At 35.1% G+C, this 24,831-nt stretch overlaps 1 protein-coding gene across 6 annotated transcripts in view; it reads left to right on the forward strand.

Moving 5' to 3' along the window:
- The window catches only part of ULK4 (unc-51 like kinase 4), a 245,766-nt gene that overhangs the window by 83,311 nt on the left and 137,624 nt on the right, over positions 1-24,831 (forward strand). For all 6 annotated transcript variants that reach the window (XM_083825680.1, XM_083825679.1, XM_083825683.1 and 3 more), the window contains 5 exons: positions 1,664-1,715; positions 1,806-1,900; positions 12,344-12,395; positions 12,495-12,639; positions 17,934-18,026. In XM_083825680.1, coding sequence (XP_083681806.1) covers positions 1,664-1,715; positions 1,806-1,900; positions 12,344-12,395; positions 12,495-12,639; positions 17,934-18,026 — 437 coding nt within the window. The remainder of the gene's footprint in view (positions 1-1,663; positions 1,716-1,805; positions 1,901-12,343; positions 12,396-12,494; positions 12,640-17,933; positions 18,027-24,831) is intronic.

Genomic DNA, 24,831 nt, shown 5'->3' on the forward strand with positions numbered 1-24,831 from the left:
ACTCTTTACAATGAAAAATGATTAGGAGTGGAAAGATGTGTGCTTGGTATCAGGAAAGAAAGAAGTAGTTATTTTCCTGTAACTGTTGTTCATTGAGAAATATATTTTTTTCTTGCTGCTTTGAAGTTATTTCTGTCATCACTGTAATTCTCAGTGCTCCTGTGAAAAGAAATTGAGAGGGAGTTGGGACAGTCCTTTCATGTTTTCAGCTTTAAATAGAAAGACACAGAAAAGACAGGCCGTGCCCCACAGGCACAGCTAATAGTAGGCTCCCAGTGGAATGCAATGGGTGCACACTCACCTGCAGTGGAACACACACACTCTCCGTTGCTCAAAAAACAACAGTGTATAAATACATCTCCTTCTTGTGTTTCCAACAGAAAATTAAGGAAATAAGCAATAGTGGCAAGAACAATTTATGCATGAACTATATGGATTTTTCTAGATTAGTCTTGACGCTATGATTACGTGTGAAACTGTCTTAAACGAGCAAACAAAATAATTTGCTCTCTTCCAAAACAAATTAATTAGATTATAACTGTAATTTTCTTCAAATGATCAGGAAGGTAAAACACCTGTTTTTTTAATAGAAACAACTGCTTTTTATGACTGCCTCTGAGATACTTTTAGATTATGAAATATACAATTAACTTCTACCTGAATTTCTAATTAGAGAAGAATCCTTTAGCTGTTTCTCACATACTGTGGAAAAGTAACCCATGTAGGCACTTCTGCCAATTTAATATGTAATAACAAAGCTGTAATTGATAAAACAATATGAAACAAGTGTTTCAAAGCAATCGTTTTCTTAATGCTTTACATCATATAAATATATAAGGATGTGTGCACATTGAAAATCAGATGTTATCCATGATATGTTCTCTGTATGTTAAATCAGCAAATAAAAACATACCATAAATTTGGCTGAGAAGTTTTCCTTCTCTAGCAAGTGCCATTAAAATGTCTTTTGCATACCCTGTGAAATAAACTACTATGCATAAAAGTGGAAGCAAAAGAGTGAAATCAAGATTAAAAGGCAAAAGAATAGTGGGTGTACATGTACAATATTTACTTATCCCAGATTGTTAATACTTCATTGTTCCTGTTCCTCCAAATGATGAGTTATTTGAGTGATTTAGTAGAAGGCTATGCCTTTTTGTATGCACTCCTGTGCGTAAGTGTATCCATAGTGTTGCGTAGAAGGCATGGAGATCAAAAGATGGTACAAATAACAGAAAATTGCATTTTCCGGAAGAGTCTTTGGTCTTTTTAGTGAGTTATTTTAACATAGCCATATACGAGCTAGTTCAAAGGCTTTTCAGAAAGTACAGTTTTCAGTTAACAATAAAGTAAGACATTTAATTACTGCCTCTTTAGCTGGAAATGCTATCATTCCTGATATTAGTCAAAGTAATGGTCCTTACTGTACCCTAAGTTTAAGTGTCCAGCAGCATTAAAAACTTGCAAAATTATTTTTTAATAGCCAGATCATGGATGCTTTGTCTTTCATATCTAAATTATTATGAGAATTCCTAACTGCAGGTACATTAACATTTTGTATTTACACAGTCCTTTAAAGAATTTCATATCGTAATTAATCGGTGATTATGCTTCTTCATTTTTGTTTCTAAAGTGTTTCAAATAAATGCTTCTTCTTCTGTAGAAGTTTATCCGATCGATAGACTCGGGAGAAACCAACTTGGATGGAGCAATAGGTAAGATAACCTACGATATTGCTGCACTTTTATATGTAGGCATTAAAACTATTGCATCTTTGAAGGAAATATAATGATTTTTACCAATAGGACCAGCTGCATCAGAAGAATTGATTAAGACTACTTTATCAACATTTGAAGCAGTAACACAGCATCCTGTCTTGTTGACAATCCATCGCACGACAGTAAGTCTGGCAACAAATTAATTAATTGCAGGGTAGTTGGCTGAAACCTATTGATAAATTGAATGTTTTGAAGATTTAGAAGCTGTTTGAATTATGGGTTAAAATGTATTGTGGTTCTATCTGACAGGAATATTTTATTGTTTATAAAGAGATTTAATTTTCAAGGAAAAAGTAAAGCATTTGGACTTGGTTTACTACATTTAGTTCAAAAATTACAAAGAGAACGAGAAAGATATTTGCTTAAGGTTTGGCAATAGCAGTTCTTAAAATGATTTTCATATAAATGTAACACTTGATTCTATAAGCAAGTATGTTGCTACATATTAGCGATTTTTTTTCCCGCTTTGTCATTATGCTTTCAATATATCTTCGAAAAAACAGTTTTGAGGGGTTGAAGACACCATTCCATCAATACTATTCCCAGTGAAATCATCAACAAGAGTAACAGTTTATAACAGTTATGATATTTTTGTTTGTGCGGATGTTTTTCTCTAAGTATAATTGTTTGCTTACCTAAAATTGTATTATGATTACTATCCCACATATTGTACACCTCACATATCACTAAAAATTTGTTTTCTTCAAAGTTTTTGGTTAATTTTTATTTGAGCTAAGCTGGCTGAAACCAGAAGTTATATTATGAAATAATTGTCAGCAAAACAGTAGGTCAGAAGGCTTGAATTAGTGATTGACAAATCATTGTAAGTTGTCCCAATGCATTTTTGTGCCGGAATTCCCACAGAAAGTATAACCCACTATACTTAATGGGATGACCATTTAATTCCCATTGAAATTTGTGTTTATGTACTGAATTAAGTTAAGGGCACACTCATTATAGCGTGTAAGTCAAGCACCTAAAACAGCTATATTTTATCAAGTTATGCTAGGTAAGAATGAGTGATCCTAGGGATTATGCTAGAAAAGAATGACTGATCGTAGAAATGAAATGTTTTTAGAGGTTGAATTCTACTTGGTGTGCATGTTAATTTAATATTTAGCAAATAAAGCCTAAGTAAGTGAGAACAGTAAAATCAAAAATAAAACAACAAAAAATGGAATTTAAATGACATTTTACTATTTTTCATCAATTCTCACAACCTATGAAGAGTTGTATTCAAACAAATGGTCCTTATCCACAAAAAATCTAACCAATTAATAGTCAAGAGGGCAAATAGTACAGAACTGAACAGTTTAACCTAACTTTAACATGGCAAAATGTGTTATATAAAATAAAGCTAAATGTAGGTGAGGAATGAGTACCTATCTTCCTACTTGTCTGTCAGTCTGTATATTGCTGTATTATGACATCATTCTAGAACCACCTCAGTTTTTAAAAATAATTGTTTTACTTCTGCGGGTTATCAGTGTGTCTTATTTTGACAGAAATATGTACCATTTTTAATGGAGGTCCGTCAACATTTACTAAAATTGCAATATCTTCTGTCTGCACATTATATAGGATTCACCTAGCTGCTGTTTAAACTTTAATGGTTTGGTTTTGTTTTGTTTTGCTCTGGAAAAATAGCATGAAGGGGATAGCTCCCTTTTACAACCCTTCCTCCTCTGCTCCCATCCCCACATTCAGTACAACATTATATTGAATCTAGGGAATGACTGTCCCACTCTCTTGTAAGTAACCATTGGCTAGCAATAAGTGAGTTTTACTTAAGTACCTAGATCTGTGGGGAACAATTTACTTCATCACACATGTTGAAAGTTTTAGATGTTTGTTTAAAGCCCATATGAACACATCAAATAAGATGTAGATATAGATAAAACTTCCTGCCTTTCCAATGACTGTAAATTTGTGACACGCATTGCTTTAGTAGAATAGGTTCTCTGATTTAGAATAAGTCTGTATCAAAATTTATTAATTTAAGAATAACTCTATCCTTGTCAATGAACAACTTTTTTTTATTAGTTTGAGAAAACAAAATTCATTACTTTGTTCACTCATTTTCAGACAGAACAGTTCTCCCTAGTTTAAGCCCTCCTGACACTCAACAAATAGCCATTCAGACAGAAAGTAAAGTGGAGAAAGTGCCTTCAATTCAGTATGTTAAATTCAAGAAATTGTCCACTGTAATTAATAATCTCTAACCACATCTGCCACTAGTGGTGCAAGCAGTAATTAGTTTAATACTATTTACGCAGTCTAGTGTGCTAATTATACTTGAATGTACAGCTTACATTACTTCAGAGGAAAGTGGTAATTCATCTTCTATGATGCATACAGAATATTTTTAGAAATGCTGTTACTCAAGGGATATCTTCTAATTGCTGCTCACTGTGCATGACTGGAATCTATGAATATAAATGCTAGCACCCAGTGGAACTTGGTGCTTTTTTTAAAAGTTGAAGGTAGACATGTTCAAGGTTCCAGATCAATATTTAATCAATCAATATTTAAGAAAATAGAGAAATGTGTATTTTAGGTTGATCTCTGACGCCTGGATTGCTCATTTAGACAAAGTTGGTTATAAGCAGCATTTTATGAAGGGGAGAGAAAAAAAAAAGCCAAAACATTCTTAAAAGGATGTGTTTTTTACACTATAACTGTGATATTTCTTTAAAATTTCTAATCAGAAATGAAATTCATATTTTTAACTAAGTTAAATGAATTTAATAAAAAATGAGGTTATATTAAGCAAGCAGAACCAGTAAGTGTCTTTTCTTTAGGTCTGGTTTAATTTAGCTGCAATGGAAGTTCTGTAAGTTAAGAGGAGTTTAAGAGTAACATTTGTGTTTTTTTCACTTTGAGAAGAAAAAAAACGTGCTTTTTCTGGGTTTTAGTTTGGTTGTTTTCCCTTTGTATGTGTACCTTGAACAAAGAAGGTTGAACAAATTGATTTTCATGATCAAATTTCTGATTGCCATTGACCTGAAGAAAATTATTGAGGAGATTAATTTCTGTGGTGACTGACTATATTTTATATTGCTAAGTATGGTAAAGTCAAGGGAAACTAATTTAAAGGAGTGCCAGTAATGAGCAGTCATTTCATTTTGTATGCAGTTGTGTGCATTTTTACAAGATATAAAGCAGAGACTAACAGTAAGTGCAACTCAGCATGTTTTGACCAAACTGTACTCAAATATTATGATGAAAGCCCTCAAAAAGAATCTCTATAGACTGGAATGGAATATAAGCCATGGTTTTGTAAACCAACACAAATCCATGTGTTTGTTTCCTCCATATACCTGAAACAGAAAACTATTTAATAAATTCAGATAATAAGTGTTATAAATATATATATGTAAATTTTGGTAAAGGTTCAAATTTAATTAAGAATTCTGTACCACAAGTGTAATTAGTAGTTTTCTTCTCTTTCTCTGTTAAGTGTACTTATTTGCCCAGAAAAAGGACCTATAGTAATTCAGAGTGCTTTGAGCAGTGATGAGGTTCATGATGGCAGTCAGTCAGTTCCTGTGGGAATCCTTTTTGTACTCTAACTAGCTCCTAAAAATGCTCTCCACACTGCACAGATGATCTTCTACATGAAGCATGAAAGTTCTGTGGTTGAGACAAAAGTTGTCAGCTATGATTCTCCTCCTAAAGGTTTCAGAACCTATTTTTAAAAATCTGGCCTAAATAAAAGAACCTTGAACCTGATGAGTTGCTTGATGGGAAGTCAAGGGAAAAGCAGTATGACATGGAAAACTACTGACTGACAATATGAGAGTTATTATTTTCACCGCACATGACAACAGGGGATAGAAACTTTAGCAAGTGCTTCTCTCAGCCCATCTTAGTCTTTTCTTTATTCAGCATCAATGTATTCTTCATCCATAACCTGTTCTGATCTAACCACTGACACCTTAATTTTGTCAATGTAGGGCATGACTATGTGGACATATTATACATCATTTCATCAATCACTCTCCCTTTTCAAGTAGATTAAAAGTGTACACCCCATGTGGCTTTCTGTCTATTACACTAATCCACATGACACAAGGCTTTTTTTTGGTGTGCAAAACCAGTTCTGTACTAATTGACATATTGAGTCAGTCAATCAGTGCTATCTCTTCCCTGAAGTAAGAAAAAGATATCTCAATGAAGATTCTGTAGTTCTGAAGACTTTTCAACAAAAATTACAAAAACGTCATCTTTCTCCCCAATTCATTCTGATTATTGTTTCCATTACATTCTGAGAGATTACTGGGAATATAAAGAACACTGAGGAGCATGCTGTGCCTGCAGCAGATGCTTTAAGAAATTTGAAGGCAGCACAATTCTAATCCCATGGTCACTCTCAGCAGCAACTTTGTATGTGGAATTTTAATGAGTATAAATGTCAAGGTGATGTTGGTTGTTGTGGATCTTACATGGGACTGGAAATAAGGTTCTGGAAGCTGATAGTCGTTGCTTTATTACATTCTGCTTTGAATTGTGGGTAAGGAGAAGGTATTTTTCAGTAGTTGTAAATTAGACACATGCACACTGGAAAGAATAAGAGACCTCTAGAAAAATCTCTGAAGGTAGTGTGCTTTGTCATTTGCAAGTATGGGTAAGGTAGCTGAATGGAATGGGTGATGTAGTTTCTTTATTTCCAGTCCGCTCAGTGTGACACCAAATGCAAAGACTTTGTCCATAAACACTGCCCTGAAGGGCTCTGGAACTCAGTTGTAAGCAAGGGAAAGATTCTTTAGGCTGGTAATGTTAGTCCTATCGAGGCAAGTTCTGTGGCCTTGAGAAGAGGGTTAAGCTACCCATATAAATGTAGCCTATGTAGCAGGTGATAACAGGTAATGTTGGCTATATGCTAGTTCGTTAACACATGATGGTTGCATGTATGTGTTGAGTAGTTGAATTCATCCTTGTTAACTAGCACAAGTGAATGGATGTGTAGTACTCCATCATACGGTTCCTTCCCTAAATAGGGATATGCTAGTATGGGACCCTTTTGCTGGGAGCCCTTGCAGCGTTATAACTGCTCTTAAGTGGATATATGTGGAGCTTTGACATTGCTTGGTGAGGTTAAGGAAAAGCTGAGGCAATGTTTCTTTCTTTCGAACGCAGGAACATTTATTTAGGGTTCAGGCCTTGTGTGTCTAATGTGGTGTGAACAGAGGAGACAAAAAGACTGAAATCACAGTTGTCTCTTCCAAGCCTCCTCCCAGTGGTACCTGAATACTTCATTACTCTGAAACTATGGCTTGCCTCTCTCTTTTGAGGGTTAAAGTAACACAGAGACTTTGCAGAGGATTTTCTATTAAACTGTGGTTTGCTTCCAGTAGATCTGATCTGTGTAGCTGATAAAATTCTGAGGAAAAGGGAGTAGAGCTTTTGCTGGATGCTCAGACCTCAGTAGTAGAGTTTTCCTTGCAGGAATCAATGTTATTAAGAAGACAGATGTTCTGGGTTTGGATACTCTACTTGGATTTTCAGAAGGTTTTTGACAGTCAATGCACCAAAGACTCTTAAAATCCATCAGTGGACCTTTCCTCTTATCTTATAGATCAGCTTCTTTTACGTAGTTAAAATTTAGTAAGTAGAGAACTGAGATCAATTCTAAAAATGTAGGTATATTAAGAAGGATGCGTTACAAAGATCTATGTTGCTATTTATAAGTAATCCAGACAAGGGCATGAATAGTGAGGTGACAGAGCTGACTGATGATGCTAAGTTATTCACAGTAGTGAAAACTAAAACTGACAGAAGAGCTGCAGAAGGTTTTCAAGATACTGAGTAAAAGAACAACATAATGACATACAGTTCAATAATGATAAATGTCAAGCGATGCACATGAGGAAAATCATCCAATTATGCCTAAACAATGTCAGTCTCTAAACTACTTGTACCTGTTTTGGCTATCTTATAGTATAGCTTTTCTATGAAAATGGTGGTGTTACATTCAGCCGTAATCAGAAAGACAACTAGATTATTAGAAATGACTGATAAAAGACCACAGAAAAACAAAAAACAAACAAACAAACAAAAAAACAACAGAAAACACCACAGTGCCATAGGAAGTCCATGATTCCCTCAGATCTTGGATACTGAGACCTTGGATAGTTCTGGTCTTTCACTCAAGAAAAAGTACAGTTTGATGTTGCAAGGAGGGATTGAATAGGTAAAAAGTTCAGCTTGGAAAACAAAGGAGTATATAAATTAATGGATGGCATGGAAAAGATGAATTGGAAATAATTATTCATGATTTTTGAGTGAGTATCAAGTTGGTACTAGACAGGTGTTTTAAAATAAAGTGCCTTTTCATAAGGCATAACTGAAGTGTGGAATTCATTGTTGTAGGTATCACACATGCTAAAAGTATAAATACATTTTAGATAGGATTGGAGAGAGATGAAGAAATGTTGGTAAGCTTTTATTAAATGCAAAAATACAGATGCAGCTTCAGCTTAGGAAAATTTCTTAACTCAAAAGTTGCTAGAAACTAGAGTTGTGCTTTAAGCTTTGTGTGTTTCTCCTATTCTTATTCTTCTCCTTTCCAATTGTTAGAAACAGGATTACTAGGTTTGAACTACATTTTTCCTTGGTCTTGTGCATATGTATTATAGCTGGGAGATGTGACTGTAGTGTGTATGGAAATTTCTAGTATTTCATTGCTATTTTTTCAGTACTGATGACAGCAGAATTGTGGCAGCATAGCCGTTGAATGCCGTAATCACAGAATTATACAATAGTGGGCTTGTGCAGTAGGGAGGGGTTCATTGTGGGCTGGATATCAGGCTCTTTAGTAGGTGGTAGGAACCCAGATATTGCTATGATCATACCAATATTCAAACCAATATTAAATCTATCTAGTCTATTTAGGCATAAAGAATATTTCCCACTTTTTATTGTAAATGGTCTTAGTGATAAAGTCTGAAAAGAAAAATATCTGAATACCTTCATGCATACAGGGAGATTTGATACCAAGTAGGTGTCAGCAGTCATTTAAAAGAAGAAAAAAATGAATCCTTGCTTGAGTATTCTTTGTTTCAATCTCTCTAAAAGTACCAAAAGAGTGATAACATGCTTCTGTATACAAAACTTATAGAAATTTATGCAATTTGCTGATTAATCTATTTAAAGTATTTTTATGTACTGAATACAATATTATTATGTTTTCCTCTCTTACACTCCAGTTTATTTCACCTTGATATCTTGTTTTTAAATTTGTGTACACATTGCATCACAAAATAATTTTCCACAGAATTAGTGCTACCACACCAAATTGAAATGAGGCAAACACCTGCTATGGAGCGTTCCATTCTAAACAGATTGTTTGCCAAAACTGAGGCTTCTATCAGCAAAAGGTCAGAAAAAGCTGCTAAAATTATTTAAGACCTAAAGAATATTCTTTACAATGATTATTAAAATACATTTATCTTAGAAAACACGACTGGTTTGACTACATTATCTAATGTGGAATGACTGTCATTAATACTAGATGAAAATGAAAGGAAATCTAGGTTTCAGAAATCAAAGTTGCATCATGCTGCTGTGTACTGCCATCTTAATCAGTGTCAGTCTGAGTCAATGCTGCTGCTAAGTGATTTTTAATATTCCACATCCATTGCTTCAGATAAATGAGAGATGCTCTTTTGCCTTGTTTCTTTCTGACACCTTTAATTTACTACTTAAATGTGTCTCTTCATTTGAGGAGCATTGCAGTAGGTTGAATTTTTTTTTTTGGATTGAAGAACCTTATGTACATATATTTTTTAACCTCACAAGTTTGTGATAACCGATCAATTACCATTTGCAGAACACCTTAGAGACCTACAAATGGAGCTTTTGGAGTGTAGTGTATTATTTATCTTACTACAGACTAAGATGAAATATTTCAAAATGATGACATTACAAAACGCTCTAGCTACATGCATGATACATAGCATTATCTGTACAGGTATAAAGGCTATCTTTACTTGCAAGAATAAACTGACTTCCATACCTCAAGCAGAGTCCTTTACCTCTGTTATGGAAAGCATGTAACAAAGGGATTCTTTGTAATTTTTCAGAAGTGAAAAAAAGCCAAAGTCTAAACAAATCCCTTAAAGCCAGGGATTCCTTTAACAGAGACCACCAACTAACAATGAAATAGTTAACTGGAATAGCTCTAGTTACTGCTAACTAGAGTCTAATTTCATGTAGTGACCCCTTTTCATTATGTATTTTCAGCTTCTGTAGCTTTTTCTTAATAGTGGCTGCTTAACTCTAGAGGAGTTAAAATCTTCTAGATTTTAATCACTAAAACAAAACACATGGGGAATTATAACCCAGTCTTATTACACCAAATCCTATTCATGGTGTAGTAAAAGCCTACACAGTAATTTTATTTGTATAAAGAAAACCAAGAGCAAGCTGCGTAGCCATGATGCATACTTAAAAATTACCAGGCTGTCCATTCATCTCCCCCGAAACAATATAAATTAAGTATCTAAATTGATATTTAATAAACTATAAGGGGTCTGTGTTTTGATTATAAACTTCTTCCTAACTTTTAATGTGATTTGTGGAATAACCTTGAGCTGGGAAACTTTAGAGGTGGTTCTGCCTCAGCCTTTTCCTTAGAGTGAAGTTCCCAAAGGAGGCTAAAAAGGTTTTTAATCGCTGCAAGTTTTGATAAATATTTGTTAGAATGTCTTTTAAATAGAAAGAAAAATGATTATTTAATGAAAGAATAGAAATTAAAATGGATTTTCTTCCTGCTACCGTCACCTGAAATCTGCAAGTTTAGCCCCCTGAGAATGATCAGTTTATTCTCATGCCAGAGAATCTCCTTTTCTGCCTGACCCAGTCACTCTTCTTAGAGGACCATGGCATACAAACACAGACAAAACAAAACAGATAACCCTGTCATGCCTGTCTTATTAAACAGCAAGTTTTGTAGGAAAACAACTTGCTTCTTGTATATATAGATAACATATACTCCCTTACAGCACGTGCTGGATTCAAATAGAATGGGAGAACTAGGACAAACAATATAAAAATATACTCCAATACCTTAATAAATGTTTGACCTTCTTCTTTTTTTTTGAATAATCCTGAGTAACGCCATAGCTGAAGCATAACAAGGCAGTATTTCTTTCTGCAGCAAGTCCTAAATGACATTCCCATTCTCATGTCTCTTCATGCTGATGTTGTTTTGCACCATCTGCATCTGTATACTTAGTATACCTCCCTATTCTCTTTGAGAATATGTTGAGGCTAGAGGTATGTTTCCAAACCAGTCACCAAGGAGGAGATGCTGTCAGCAAATCTGGAGTAGCACAATGGCAGTATGGGCAGGGTAGTACAGGAGAGTACCTCTGAAGGAACAGAGTGATAAAATGTGTGTGGAATAATCTGCAAGTAGAACAGTAATCATTTTGAAGAAAAAAATATCTGCAAAGTAGAGGAGACTGTCCATCCTGGAGTATTTAGGAGATATTATTTCAGACCATCTCCATCTAGATTTATGAGAATTAATAGTAGTTTCCATACTATTTCCACTCTCTTTTGCTTTTCAGTCCTACTTCAGGCACCCAAAAGTAGGATAAACAATTTTCTTCAGATTATGGCTGTGATTCTTAATTTTGATCTAAAGTCTGTCCTGGACAAAGGATCAGGTCTTAAGTTATCAGAATAAATAGCTTAATATTGTATTCATATACAAAGATGTCATTCCGATTTTTCATGTAATTATTTCATTTTTTGCTCATATTAAGGTGTACGGTCTAAATAATTTTTTTTTACTAATGATTTAAGACTTAGCAATGTATTCTCTTAGATAGAATACTTATAGTACTCTATTTTTAATATTAAATATATAAAACTAAGTTATATCATAGTTTGCCAGAAGTTGATTTCAGATGGAACTAAGCTGACTAGTTCTGACAGATGATGATCAATCTGTAATTCAGTACACTCATGGATAATAAAGAGTTGACTGATTTATTTTCCCCCATATTTTAAATCTTAAGTCTGTAAACTTAAATTTTAATGGTAATCTACGTATTGCCAGAATGGAAGAAATTGAAGTTTTATCAAGACTCTCTACTAAGCTTAAGGATGTTTCATTAGAGGTAGTAAGTCTTACCTGTTATATTTTAGCTATATACAGATTTGGTTTAGAAGCATGTTTCTTAGGATGTTTTTTCCTCACTCTATTTGATGTCTAGTTTATGGATTAATACATCAGGACTAATAGATACTCTAATATTCTTTTTGCTTAATGTCTTACATCTGCACTAAATTCTGTATTTTAAATGAAAATGCACTCTCAATGAATTATACCAAAGTTGATATTGTTTTCTGTATAAGTTACTGTCTGTAACTTTATGACAGCTTACCAGAGAAAAGTGTACTTGGTGGCTTTATAAGTGTGATTATGGATGGTTTTCCGTGATTATTCATCTCTTTGATTAAGGGCTCCAGCAGTGGAATAAACATAGATATGTCTCTGTTCTATTTTTCCCCATGAATAATCTAAACCAGATCTTTCTAATTCTCTGTTTTAGGTTGAAGACTGTGTCCTCCCACCACTAGTTTCTTTGGTCCATGGTCAGAATGGTAAGTATACGGCCACATCAACTACAGTTTCCATGAATTCCACATTTTGTTTTAATTAGACTTCAGTGTGGTCACATTCTTGGCACCTTTATTTTTAAGTGGAATGGAGACTCTTCAGCTTGCGGTTGCTCTCAGAAACCACATCACTGCTCTTAAGCCACGAGGTCATGGCTGAGGAGAAAGGGGAGAGCCTCGACTCAAACAGCAAGCTTCTGTCTCTCATTAGAGATTCCTTGCTGCCTCAGTAAGTATAATATTGCTGCTTTAGTGGGGAATAACTTGATATTCAATCCATTTTGACAGCATATTTGTTTTAAATACCTTTTTTATGTTTAAATGGCAAAATGAAAAAAAGAAGTGGTAATTAGCTGCTGTCTGAGTTCTGTGCCCAACGTCTCTATCCTAGGTTAATTCAGAATTTGGTTGTTTATAACACAACCACAACTTCTGTCTGACACTCATTTTTGCATCTTGGTGATACTGTGCCTCTGGCTGCTCTTGTTTCTTGAAGTTTCCCCTAGCTGTGATTTAAATACCTTCTCTTTGTTCAGCTGATAAAGTCAGAGCATTCTAACACCAACATCTTCACTGTTGTGGGTACTGTGGCCTCCTGGAAGACATTTTAAGATCATATGGAATGGCTTATAACTTTTAAAAAAAGGAAAAGTACACGATGGATTAGTCCTCCATGTTCACAGAAGGGTTATTGTGTCTAAACTGCTGTCCTTTCCCACTGCCCTAAGCAACAGAAAAACCCTATACTAGTGGATGAAACTACAGCCTGTGGGCCAGCTGTGGCCTGGAACTTAATTTATATGGCAAATGAGGCCTGTCATTTCAAAATGACTTGGATCTGAACCTGCTTTGGCAGGGGGTTGGACCCGATGGTCCAACCTGGAGGTCCCTTCCAACCCCCTGTGATTCTGTCTTTATGCTCACCTGCATGTGTTATGCATATGTATACTGTGAGCTGATAACATCTCAGTAGAGGGAAAGAAAACACAAACATAAGGTGTGTACAGTAAGAATTATCTTTCACGTTATTCCAGGATAATGTTACAGTGCATTTTAATGTGTGGTCTTCCAAAGTTAGTAATTGTCAATACTTAGCTGCCCTAAGTGAGGAAATTGTTCCCCACCCCTACATTCAGTAAGTGACAGAAGGGTGGAGGAATGGATGCTGGATTATGATCAGAAACATAGTGCGTTCCCTAAAAATGAGACTGTCTCTTGCTAATTGACTAATACTCTTAAAATTTGAGAACCAAAGTTCTGTCTGTGCAATATTTGTAAACTTTTCTTTGTGAGAGAAAATTGGAAGGAAATCTTAGTGATATATAGAAAAGCTAATTTTCAGATCTTTCTTCACACTGTTTTTTGAAATGGAAAACAGAGTTTTTTAGTATGAATTAAAATGGAAACTAGAAATATTAAAGAATAAAGTATACATATTATTAAAAGCTGTCAGATACTTTTCTTCAGATAGGGGAAGAGACTTTAAGTCAAGCAAGACCAAGTTCTGTCTTTGCTTTGAAACTTGCCCTTTGAAGACATGCCCATCTTATAACATGTTTCTCATAGAGCTGAGGGAGGGGTCAGGCTAACTCCAAAGTAGAAGGAAGACAACCAATGTACTACTGTCTCCTCTTCTAATTAGCTCAATTGGGTGACAAAGCTGTATTATGGTCTGAGACTAAATATGATTCTACTTTGGAGAATTCAGTTGTGCTATCTTTGCATGCATTATATCGTAGATGTATAAAAGAAGTCTTGCAGTAGCTCAGAATCTTGGTTCCAGGCTTGGCTTAAATATTTCCTGAATCAGTTCCTTTTTTCTCACCAATAGAGATGAGATAATACTTGCATTTGAAAAGCATTTTGAGACTATTTTAAGAAAAAAAAAAAAAAAAAAAGATAATTGGAATTTACCTGAGCTAGATATAAACAAATTTTACTCTAGTTCAGGAGCATGGCAGAAGAGCATGTAAATCTTCTAGTAATTAAAAAAGAGTTAACTAGTGTTGATGTATTTAATACATTATTTGAACCTGCAGGTTGATCCAATGCTTAGTAAATATGTTCAGATGTGGGGAGCAGGTAATCAATGCAAAAAGACACAGGTGGAACAAAAAGCAGAGGAGGGTTGAAGGATTTTCTGCAGAAAAGAAAATTAAAACTGAGTTTTGATTTGAAACTCTCAAAACTCAACTTTGAGAAAAATTAGAAAAGGAGACTAAAGGAAGACCAAAGCAGCTGCCTTAGATGTCAGAAAAGACACTAAAGGTAAGTTTTGTTCAACAGTGTTCGATGTATGGATCAGAAAATATTTATGGGAGTTAGGAATGAATCTTCATACAGTCTCCACAGATCTCAATAGAAGCTTTATCTGAATGCAAAGGAGTCTGGCCTAAATCTGTGAAGAGAGGCCTAAGATGCAGGCTCTACCCCAAGAAGTAACAGTTACTTGAAAACTATGATATAGAAAGTAAAGCCTGTATTTAGAGGCTGAAGAGATGTTTGCTGAAGTTGTTTAGTCTTTTTGTTCCTGGACAAAGGATGGGACAGAATGTGACTCAGGTGGAGGACAGTCAAAAGATAAGAAATGTAATGGCTGTTTGATCATGGGCACTCTGTGGGGAAGAAGGTATTTCTACTCCTCTTAATCCTGCTTTTTGAGAGATGAGAGCTATTGGGTATTCATCAGAGGGGCATCTAGATTTAACAATTTAACACAGGAAGTAGGATTTTGGTCACTATGCATGAAATATAAATTTCCTGTCAATGCGGGAAAAATAAGTGCTTAACAATTTTTTCCACATCTTTTCTATCATCAGTAGAATGTTCTTTCATTAAATATTTGTTCATTTGTAGATCTGAAGATTAACTTCCTTATAGGACTTCGTTCAAATGAAATAGTCTCATTTGATTTCACTTCATTGAGAAGTTACTTTTCCTGAGCTTTTTGTAACCAAAATTAAACTTTTTTCTACAGGAAATGAATGAAGTAAATAATTTCTATTACATATCCAGGTTTTTAAATCAGAAATTCAAACATCAGCCCTTTCTCATTTAATTCTTAATATTCCTTAATATTCCAATATGATTTGACATACCATCATTTCAAATTTGTGTTGGAACCAGCAACAGGAGAGGAATGTGTTTTTAAAGATTAGCTTGCTCTCAGTAGACTGTCAAACCAGTTCTTCAAGTACAAAATCCTGGATACTTGAAATAATTTGTAGATAAAATGTTTAGTCTTTAAGAGCTTAAGAGAATCCATATCCTACAATCTTTAAGTCCTCTTTTCACTCTTGCTTATGGAAAAGACTGACAAAATAACTTCTTGCACTGCAGTACAGAGAGTTTGCAGAACTATTATAAAATGCTTTCTAAAACTGTCGTTACTAAATTAGTTTACATTTTGAAGTGGCAAGGAAATCATTGAATGAACTCATTCATTTAACAAAGTCTCTCAAGCACAGAATATTTTCCCTTAACAGAAGATTCATATATTCATAGTTCCTAACGGTCTTTATTCAAGCTATGTGTTTACATTAATTTTTTAGTAATCTGTGTTTTTTAGTAATCTGTGTTTTCTCATGTGGTATCTGGTTTGATGGATCACTGCACCTTCCCTTAGAAATATTTTTTACTAATGCTTTCTTTGGAGAAAAAATAGAGTTTGAAGTAAAAGGAAATAAAGACGTTTTTAAATTGAACTCCAAGGAATTATGCTGCTAAGTGTGCAGATTATTACTAATCTCTCTCAGATGTAATAAATAGATGGCTTAAAATGCTTTAAAGTGGACTCCATTTAGAGAAGGTATCGATGTGCTTATAATAAAGCAAGTATATCACAAAGTATCAGATTTTTAAGCTAGCATGGCTGATTCATTCATTATTATTGCTAGGAATTACCATTCTGGAGAACTAAATCCATGTCTTGTGCAGTGAGCAGATGACTTCTGACACTTAAGTCACTTTATAGCATCTCTGCTTGCCTCTTACTTGTGGATCCTGAGGAACAAAAAAAAAAAAAGAAAAAAAAAAAGGCGGGGGGGGGCAAATAATTCCATTATGCTTTGTAGAAATATGTACTCCATGCATGTAGGGTTCCAGGATCGGTGTGCATTAATAATGCACTAATGCATTATAGTATTTTCTCCCTTTATGAAGAAAAGGACTTTTCAATCACCAGTGAGAAATAGTTTTCTTTGAGGAACTGGAATCTGTTCTTTTAAAGGAATAATTCTGATCACCAGAGACGTGAAGCCAACATTGACTACTCATTGGTCTACAGAGTAGGTTCAGTGGCATGTGAGTGCTTTGTGGCTCTGTGGCAGCACATTCAGGCTGGTATGTAGCAGCTGTGATACGTTGGTTGTAGTCTGTGTGCTTGTTTGGAAGGTTCACCTCTTATGAAGGAAGTCTAGCAGGCTACATCAAGAATGTGGAACTGGTGTGCTTTACCCTTCTTTTCTTAGAGCTGTCCAGGTGAGAGACTTGGCCAGAAAGTACATCACCTTCTAGATTACTTTCCTGTGCAAATCAGTGCTGAGGTGTGGTCCCTGTGGAGAGGGGATATTTGTTCCACAGAAGAGCTAGCACACGTGAGGGTACATGCCAACATGTTGGGAAGTGATTCAGATCCCTCAGTTCAGACACGAGGAGGGATGCTAACACATGAAGCAAATTTCCCATTTATTTGCTTGATTTTTGCTCATCCCCCTCCCTCCTGCATCAGAACCCAAGACAAAAAAATGTGAAAGTATTTTGGTGCACAAAACATGATAACCTACCACATTTTCCTGCAAATCATCATTTTATTTGTATTTGATTAATTCTTCATATTTTTCTTTTACAAATCAGTACATGCTTACAATTCTATTACTTCCACATGTTTGGAGTAGCACTACTTGTAATCATAGATGAGGTTTTGACTTGGCTGTGTCTGTTTTCTTTATGCTTACATTGATCTCTCCTCCGTCATTGTACACCATTCCCCTCCAGATATATTTCTATTTTAAAAAGATAAAATAAAAATAGTCATTTGTTGGGGGAATATTACTGGAAAACCAGCAGCAGGAGCAAGGTCCATTTTATGTTTCAGCAGCCTGTTTTCCTTTACCAAGATATCCAGAAGGTGATGTTTTGAAATGTTTCATAGATATTTCTTTTGTAGTTTTTATCTTCACTGTCGCTCTGAATAAACATTGTTTTAAAAATGTATATTAAATCATATACATTTATAAATGTTTTAAAACATTGCATAAATATTATGTATTTATGTATGTATATCTCCATATAAAAAAGTAATTAGTTCTTTTATTAATGATGTTTTAAAAGTTAATCTGATGTTTTTTAAATACTGTTTCTAAATAGATCTTGTTTATTGCTTTGTGTAGTTCCAAACAGCATTGCATTTCCATTGTGGTTATTATAAAGTTTGGAAACGTGTTTTTAATAGCATCAACTTATTAACGCACAGCTCTTGGTTTTATATATTTTTTTCAATGTTGCTATTCTCTTCCCCTTCAGGTACGGGTACATTCTAATGGCTCCAGACCCAGTACCAGTGTATGCTCTGAAACTGCTGGTGGCCTTGACTGAACACAGCCCCGCTTCTGTGAGGTGATGTAACTATCCATTTTCTGTTGTTCTGTGTGCTTTCTGTTTCAATTTATTTTTTGAATTAGGACTTAACAATAATGTAACTCTCACTGTCATACTATTTTGACTGGCACTTAGGAGATTTAGAAAAATTGTGTAGAGTATTTGTTATAGAACATAACCTTATGGCTTTTGTGCTATTTCTATATGATCCTGCTTATTTTAATAGGAATTTAGCCAATGAAATATTAAAGACAAAAATAATATATTTTTAATATTAATTTTAAAGAACATTTTAATGATAATTTCAATACCAAAACATTATCTAAACTATTGTCCAGCTAAGCATACTTGTGCTAGGAAGAGGTGGTGTCTTTGTAAATGGTTTAGACCATTTAAGTCACTTTAAAGTTATCCAGTTTTTCTGCAAATATCACTATCCTAAATAAGTTCTTAAATATTGATTTTAATGTTTGGTATAGGTACACCCAATATGTTTAAAAATATCTTACTAGAACAACGGGAAGGAGACACTCTTTAAGCTGTGATGATCCAAAAAAAAAAAAGGGGGGGGGGAGAAGCATACCTCTCCCATATGGACACACATAGCTATTCCTCTCCTCTGATCAGGAAAATCAGGTTCTTTTTGCACTTACCAATGTCCATTTGTGGTATCTGATAGTGTTACGGCTAAGAAGTCACTGCATACTGTACTGTCTTGCTTTGACTAATTAAAATAAGCACAAGACTTCATATATAAATTATTTTAATATAAAATATATATTAGCATATATATAACTCTAAAATATTTATACAAAAGGAAATTTAAATTGTTCTCCCATTGATCTTGCAAAAGATGAAAACATTGTCTTTTCATATTCTACGGTGTTATTTTGATATACTAACTAGACTAAAAATGAACCAGAAAATTGAGTGGCTTGAGATTTTAAACAGTTTGAATACAGTGAGGGTGGTGTTCAATTGTATTTATATGTATACAGTTTTTATTGTTTATGATCTGTTTATGCTACTGCAGACTTTTATGTATAGTGAGTATAATACAGCTTTCTATTTTTAGCATTAACCTACAGAGATTTTAATTCTTCAAGCATTACAATAAAATATTTCTGTAACTAGAACACTGGCTATTATAGTAGTGCTCTTCCTCTGCCTAATGAATTCTCTTTATTTGAGGAATCTTATGTATTCATTACACATCTGTAATCATCCCATTTCTCCTGTGTCTTGCTGGCTTTCTTTTACTTTCACTGAATAATTTGTTTGGCTAGATTTCTGAAGGAGAAGAGATTATGCAAGTCTCTTGGTCTGTCTTCCTCCTGATTCTTTGACTTCCCAATTACTTTAGCTGAAATTAGCCCATACATCAAAACTGTGACAGAAATTCATAATATCTTCGTATTTTCACAAACTGCTAGGTAACAAAGCTGAAACCAGATAAATGCTGGTTAATGCAGATAAACAGTAGGTCACAGCTGATTGTATTTTGGTTTGAGCACTAAAATATCAGTACATATGTAGCTCAGAATTACAACATATGCTCTTTTTTGCATTTCATTAGGCACATGGAAAGAATCTGTGATTATTGTGATGGGAAGTATGTAGGTAACACTGGACAAAAATCCTTCAGGAGTAAATTTGTTCTTTGTGGGAAAAACTCCACTATATTTTAGTACTGGTGTTAGTGATGAGGGCCAATTTTCATCAAGTCTCCATGGTTTCTCTAAGTTTATATTTCATCCACAACACCTGGCTTTGAAGGATGAATGCCTTCTCCTTTGAGTTAATTGAAATGAAAAAAAAAGGTGGTAGCAAAAAAGGTTGTTGTGAAATGGCAAAATATTAATTTAGCGCTTCACTTATTGCATTCACATCTTTCAAAAATAACTTATTAATCTTATTCCAAATTAAAAAAGTGAATTTGGATGAAGGTGAGGGCTACTGTCTTTTAGTTTGTGTCATCAGATAGCCTCTTCTCAGAAATGCTAAACTAATACATTATTTCCTTTCTTTTCTCTTTCTTCTTTAATCTGACCATGTTTCTTGTTTGTTTCTCAAGTTTATCTCTTCTTTCTATTCTCCTCAGTTTCTTTCTATGTGCTCCCCAGTAGAGGCATCAACATTTGAGAAGTTCTTACTTTAGCATTTGAAAAGAGACAGATGCATTCTAATGTTTTGTGTCCTTAGTTTGTAGCGGACACTGTACATTAGCTAAATTGTTGTGATACCAAAGAAAAAATTTTCAATCATCTTTTTTACTATTTTGAACACTTTTTTTCTACATGACATCAGTACAGTTATTCGAGTACTATATTTTTAATGTTTTATAAAATACTGGTAATGTGCTATACATATTTTAAGTGTCTTAAGTATTTAACATTTGTAAAAATACGAAAAATGCCTTGTAATCTTTGCCATTGCTTCACTTTTGGGGTTGTTTATAGTATTCTCTATTCCTGGAGCTGTTCCACTCTGTTTCTCTTCAATTTAGCAATGGATAATTCTACTTATGTCCCATTAACATGCTGCAGAATTGGATCTTTCACAAACATAAGTTCCAGCATGTGTAAGGTGGTAGCTGTAAAAGAAAAAAAAAACTTCCATGTTTCAATAAGCACATTTAGTATTTGGACATCTGAATATATGAGCATCCATAAGAATAAAACGTTGTTTTGGGAGGGGATGAGTATTTTGTTGTTCATTTTCTCCTTAAAGGGTTAGAATATAAATGAGTCTAATGTTTCCTTTATATACCTTTTCCCTTTTACATCATGCAACAACTGCTGTGTCATACACCCTCACTTAGCATTAATTTAATTTAACTGCATGAAGTTCAACAAGGCCAAGTGCCGGGTCCTGCACCTGGGCTGCAACAACCCCAAGCAGAGCTACAGGCTGGGAGATGAGTGGCTGGAAAGCTGCCTGGCCGAGAAGGACCTGGGAGTATTGGTGGATAGTCGGCTGAATATGAGCCAGCAGTGTGCCCAGGTGGCCAAGAAGGCCAACGGCATCCTGGCCTGTATAAGAAGCAGTGTGGCCACCAGGTCGAGGGAAGTGATTGTGCCCCTGTACTCGGCTCTGGTGAGGCCGCACCTCGAGTACTGTGTTCAGTTTTGGGCCCCTCGCTACAGGAAGGACATGGACGTGCTCGAGCGAGTCCAGAGAAGGGCGACCAAGCTGGTGAGGGGTCTGGAGAACAAGTCTTACGAGGAGCGGCTGAGGGAGCTGGGCTTGTTCAGCCTGGAGAGGAGGAGGCTCAGGGGAGACCTCATCGCTCTCTACAGTTACCTGAAAGGAGGCTGTAGAGAGGTGGGGGTTGGTCTATTCTCCCACGTGCCTGGTGACAGGACGAGGGGGAATGGGCTAAAGTTGCGACAGGGGAGTTTTAGGTTGGATGTTAGGAAGTACTTCTTTACCGAAAGGGTTGTTAAGCATTGGAACGGGCTGCCCAGGGAGGTGGTGGAGTCACCATCCCTGGAGGTCTTTAAAAGACGTTTAGATGTAGAGCTTAGGGATATGGTTTAGTGGAGTACTTAGTGTTAGGTCGGAGGTTGGACTCGATGATCTTGAGGTCTCTTCCAACCTAGAGAAATCTGTGAATCTGTAATGAGAAAATGTCAGGTATTAGAAGGATGAGCTTTGAATGGAACTTGTCTGTCAGTTACCTATCTTATGCTTGACTCAAAGCTAGTCTGGCCTTTAGAGTTGCTGATAGTATTCTGTCACAGATCTTCTAAAAACCTATTGGCTTGTATTTTCAAGAATTTTTAATATTTTATGGTAAGAAAAATTGTGTATGGTAAGGCCAATGCAATAATAGCAGAGTTTGCCTTTAGCTATTTTGAAATGGATGATTTTAAGAAGAAATCTGTGATATTCAGGAAATGTGTAGCTTAATTCATGAAGTGAATCTCGAACAACAGAAAATTTGCATCCTCTTCCCTTCCCGCCCCCCCCCCCGTTAATTAGTTTTGTTGGATTTTACTCAGATGCAGAATTGTTAGGTAAGGTTATGAAATGTAGCTATGTGTTTTGCTGTATGTTCTTTTATGAAAATACTTGACTTGTCTGTAGTTGGAAACTTATGGTATTTGAAAACATGAATACACCTGAAAGCTATTACACTTGAAACTATGGAGTCTGGTCTTTATGGATTGCTGGAATAATATACATTTTTGGTTGCAAGGAAGGAAGACAGGCAAATAGAGTGGAGGTAAGAGGAGAGCTAAAGGAATATTGTATACCTGTAGCCCAAAGTCATCAATGTTTGGACAGGTACTGAAACTGTATTATGGATGGCATTGATGCTCACATATCTCAGATCTGCAGTTTTACAGTGGCATTTTAAAACCTAAAACACTTATAGACAAATGAGGGTATGTCAAAGACCTTAAATTCACAATTACATCTAAATTAAATTCACAATTCATCTGTAACTCCAAAGGAGACAAGATCTGGGGACTGAACTCTTAGAAGTGGTAGAAAGCTGTATACCATAAACTCTTAGCTGTCCCTGTCACTTGGCCTTCTTCTGTGCACCCTGTTTTATTATGTGACTCTGCACATGAAAGCTGATGCTTACTTGACTTCAAGAGCTGAAACTTAAAGATAAATGTCATATATTGCATCAGATGATAATCATGAGAGTAGGACATGTTCCAGTATTCTGTTATTAAGGTCATTTCCTGAGGGACAAAAAATCGTTTAAAAACTAATGTTGTGACCCTTCTTAGATTTATGGTGAATTGAAGGAAGGGAGGAAATTGAAGAACTTTCCCCACCCACTGTCCCTACTATAAATTTCCCAGACAGACATTAGGCACCACTCTAAGAAAGAGGAAGAGATGGCAGAAAATGAAATAGAAAGATGCTGCAACAAATTATCTGCTGCTTCTATGTGCCACAGGTCTAGTATCTGAGATGATGATAGATGGATTGACCATGTACACCTCAGGAGATTGTCTTGACTAAATAAAGTAACTCTTTATCACAACGTCTTTGGAATCATCCAAAAATCAATCATGAATGGTCCAATTTTTGAACTTCGCATTTATGTTATTGTTCATACCCATGCATTATCTATTAAAGGCCTTTAACGGCACATTTACAATCACTGTTGGTAATGGGTTGATCATTTTCTCATACATCATGTTTTTACATTAGCATTTGTATACATTTCAGTATATTCTGAAATGATCCATCAAATATGCATACCCTTCATTTCAAATAAGTAAATTAAAAAAAACCTTAGTAGTTCAATGTGGTGCTTTTAATTGGTTCATGTTGGTAGATTTTTTTTTCAGTTCACAAGCACTTGTTAGCATTTTCCATAGATTACCTTTGTGTATGGTATGTTCTTTGCTAGAGAGCTAGCACTTCAGTCCTTTCCTCTCCTGGTGAATTGACTAATCTGTGCCTGAATTAATTGCTTTAAAAACACTTTGTTCTGATCATTAGTCATCTTAATTTCCTAGTTTAAGGTTGAAGTTCTAGCTTTAAAAAAAGTATTTGTTTCTAAATTACTTGACTGGTTTTTATGCGTTTTCTTGTTTTCTGTAATGAATATGAATAAAATAATATGGAGAATTTCTGGTAATAGGTAAGCCTACAGGGGCCAGTCCAACTGAGGTGAACAGTAAGATTATGCCTTAGAGGTATACAAAATCAGTGAGAAAATTACAATGTGGACGGATTGAAAGAGATTGTCAGATGATGATACATTTTTATTGGAACTTTGGGCAATATTTATGTAGATTTTGAACCTGATTCCGATTACACTAGTTTCACATCTATGAAAACTGAGCTGTAGAAACCCTCATTTTCTTGTTAGAGAGATAGTGCTAATATATAACGGCAAAGAATTCATACGATGTTTGCAATTTGTGTAATTTGGTATAAGATTTGCATATATGCTGCTTTATTGAATAACACTAGGCGGGAAGACTTACCCAGAAATAGACTCTTGAAATGTTAAGTTGTGTGTCAGCTAATAACACTGTTGTCAAATCACACGTCACTGTAATTCATATCAAAGGCAATGGTCAGAGTTCACTGTTGCAAGTGAGTTCTCATAGTTTAGTCATGTACTGACTGCAATAGTAATCTCCATTTTTAATGTAAAACACGACTCCTTAGTGTTACATTTTATTAGAATTTCCCTTGAGTAAAGAAATTAACTATTAACCTTAAACCTGTAATTTTGTTTCCTCTTTCGTGTTGCTGATCAGTTGCTGAATGTCTCAATTTTAGAAATACGAAGCTACTATTTGATGTTACTATTGTTGTTAAGTCAATTGTTGAAAAATGTCATACTGTAAGGTTCATATCTGCTCTTTTAATGTAAAACATTAAATGGAAGGAGAAAATACCATTCATTTTTTGGTTGTTTTTACTTTCAATAATGATTTTTTGCTGTTGTGACTATAAATAGGAATTAAAAAAACAAGCAGTTAATGAGGAGGGGCAGCTGGTCAGTGTAGTACAGTTGGAGTTTCAGGCTTCAGTGAATTCAATTCTGCCACAAACTGTCTTTAGCATGAAGCAAATCTAAAATGCCATCAGCAGTAGGTGCCCATGAAAGACAAGGAAGAAGGCAAGCATATGTTAATACTTGCTGTCTGGTCTAATAAATCTGTAATTACCTTTATTTTCAGTAGGACAGCATCACAGAGAGAGTGTGGAATATAACCCAATGTAGGGAGAACATAGCCTACTGGATAGCCAGATTTCTCTGAAGAAAAGAGGCTGAGATTAAAGAAGGGGTTGGAACCTGAGTCTATGTTGCAATTCTAAGGAAGACAATCGGTAA

Source organism: Anser anser, assembly GCF_964211835.1.
Source record: "Anser anser genome assembly, chromosome: 2".
Lineage (NCBI taxonomy): Eukaryota > Metazoa > Chordata > Aves > Anseriformes > Anatidae > Anser > Anser anser.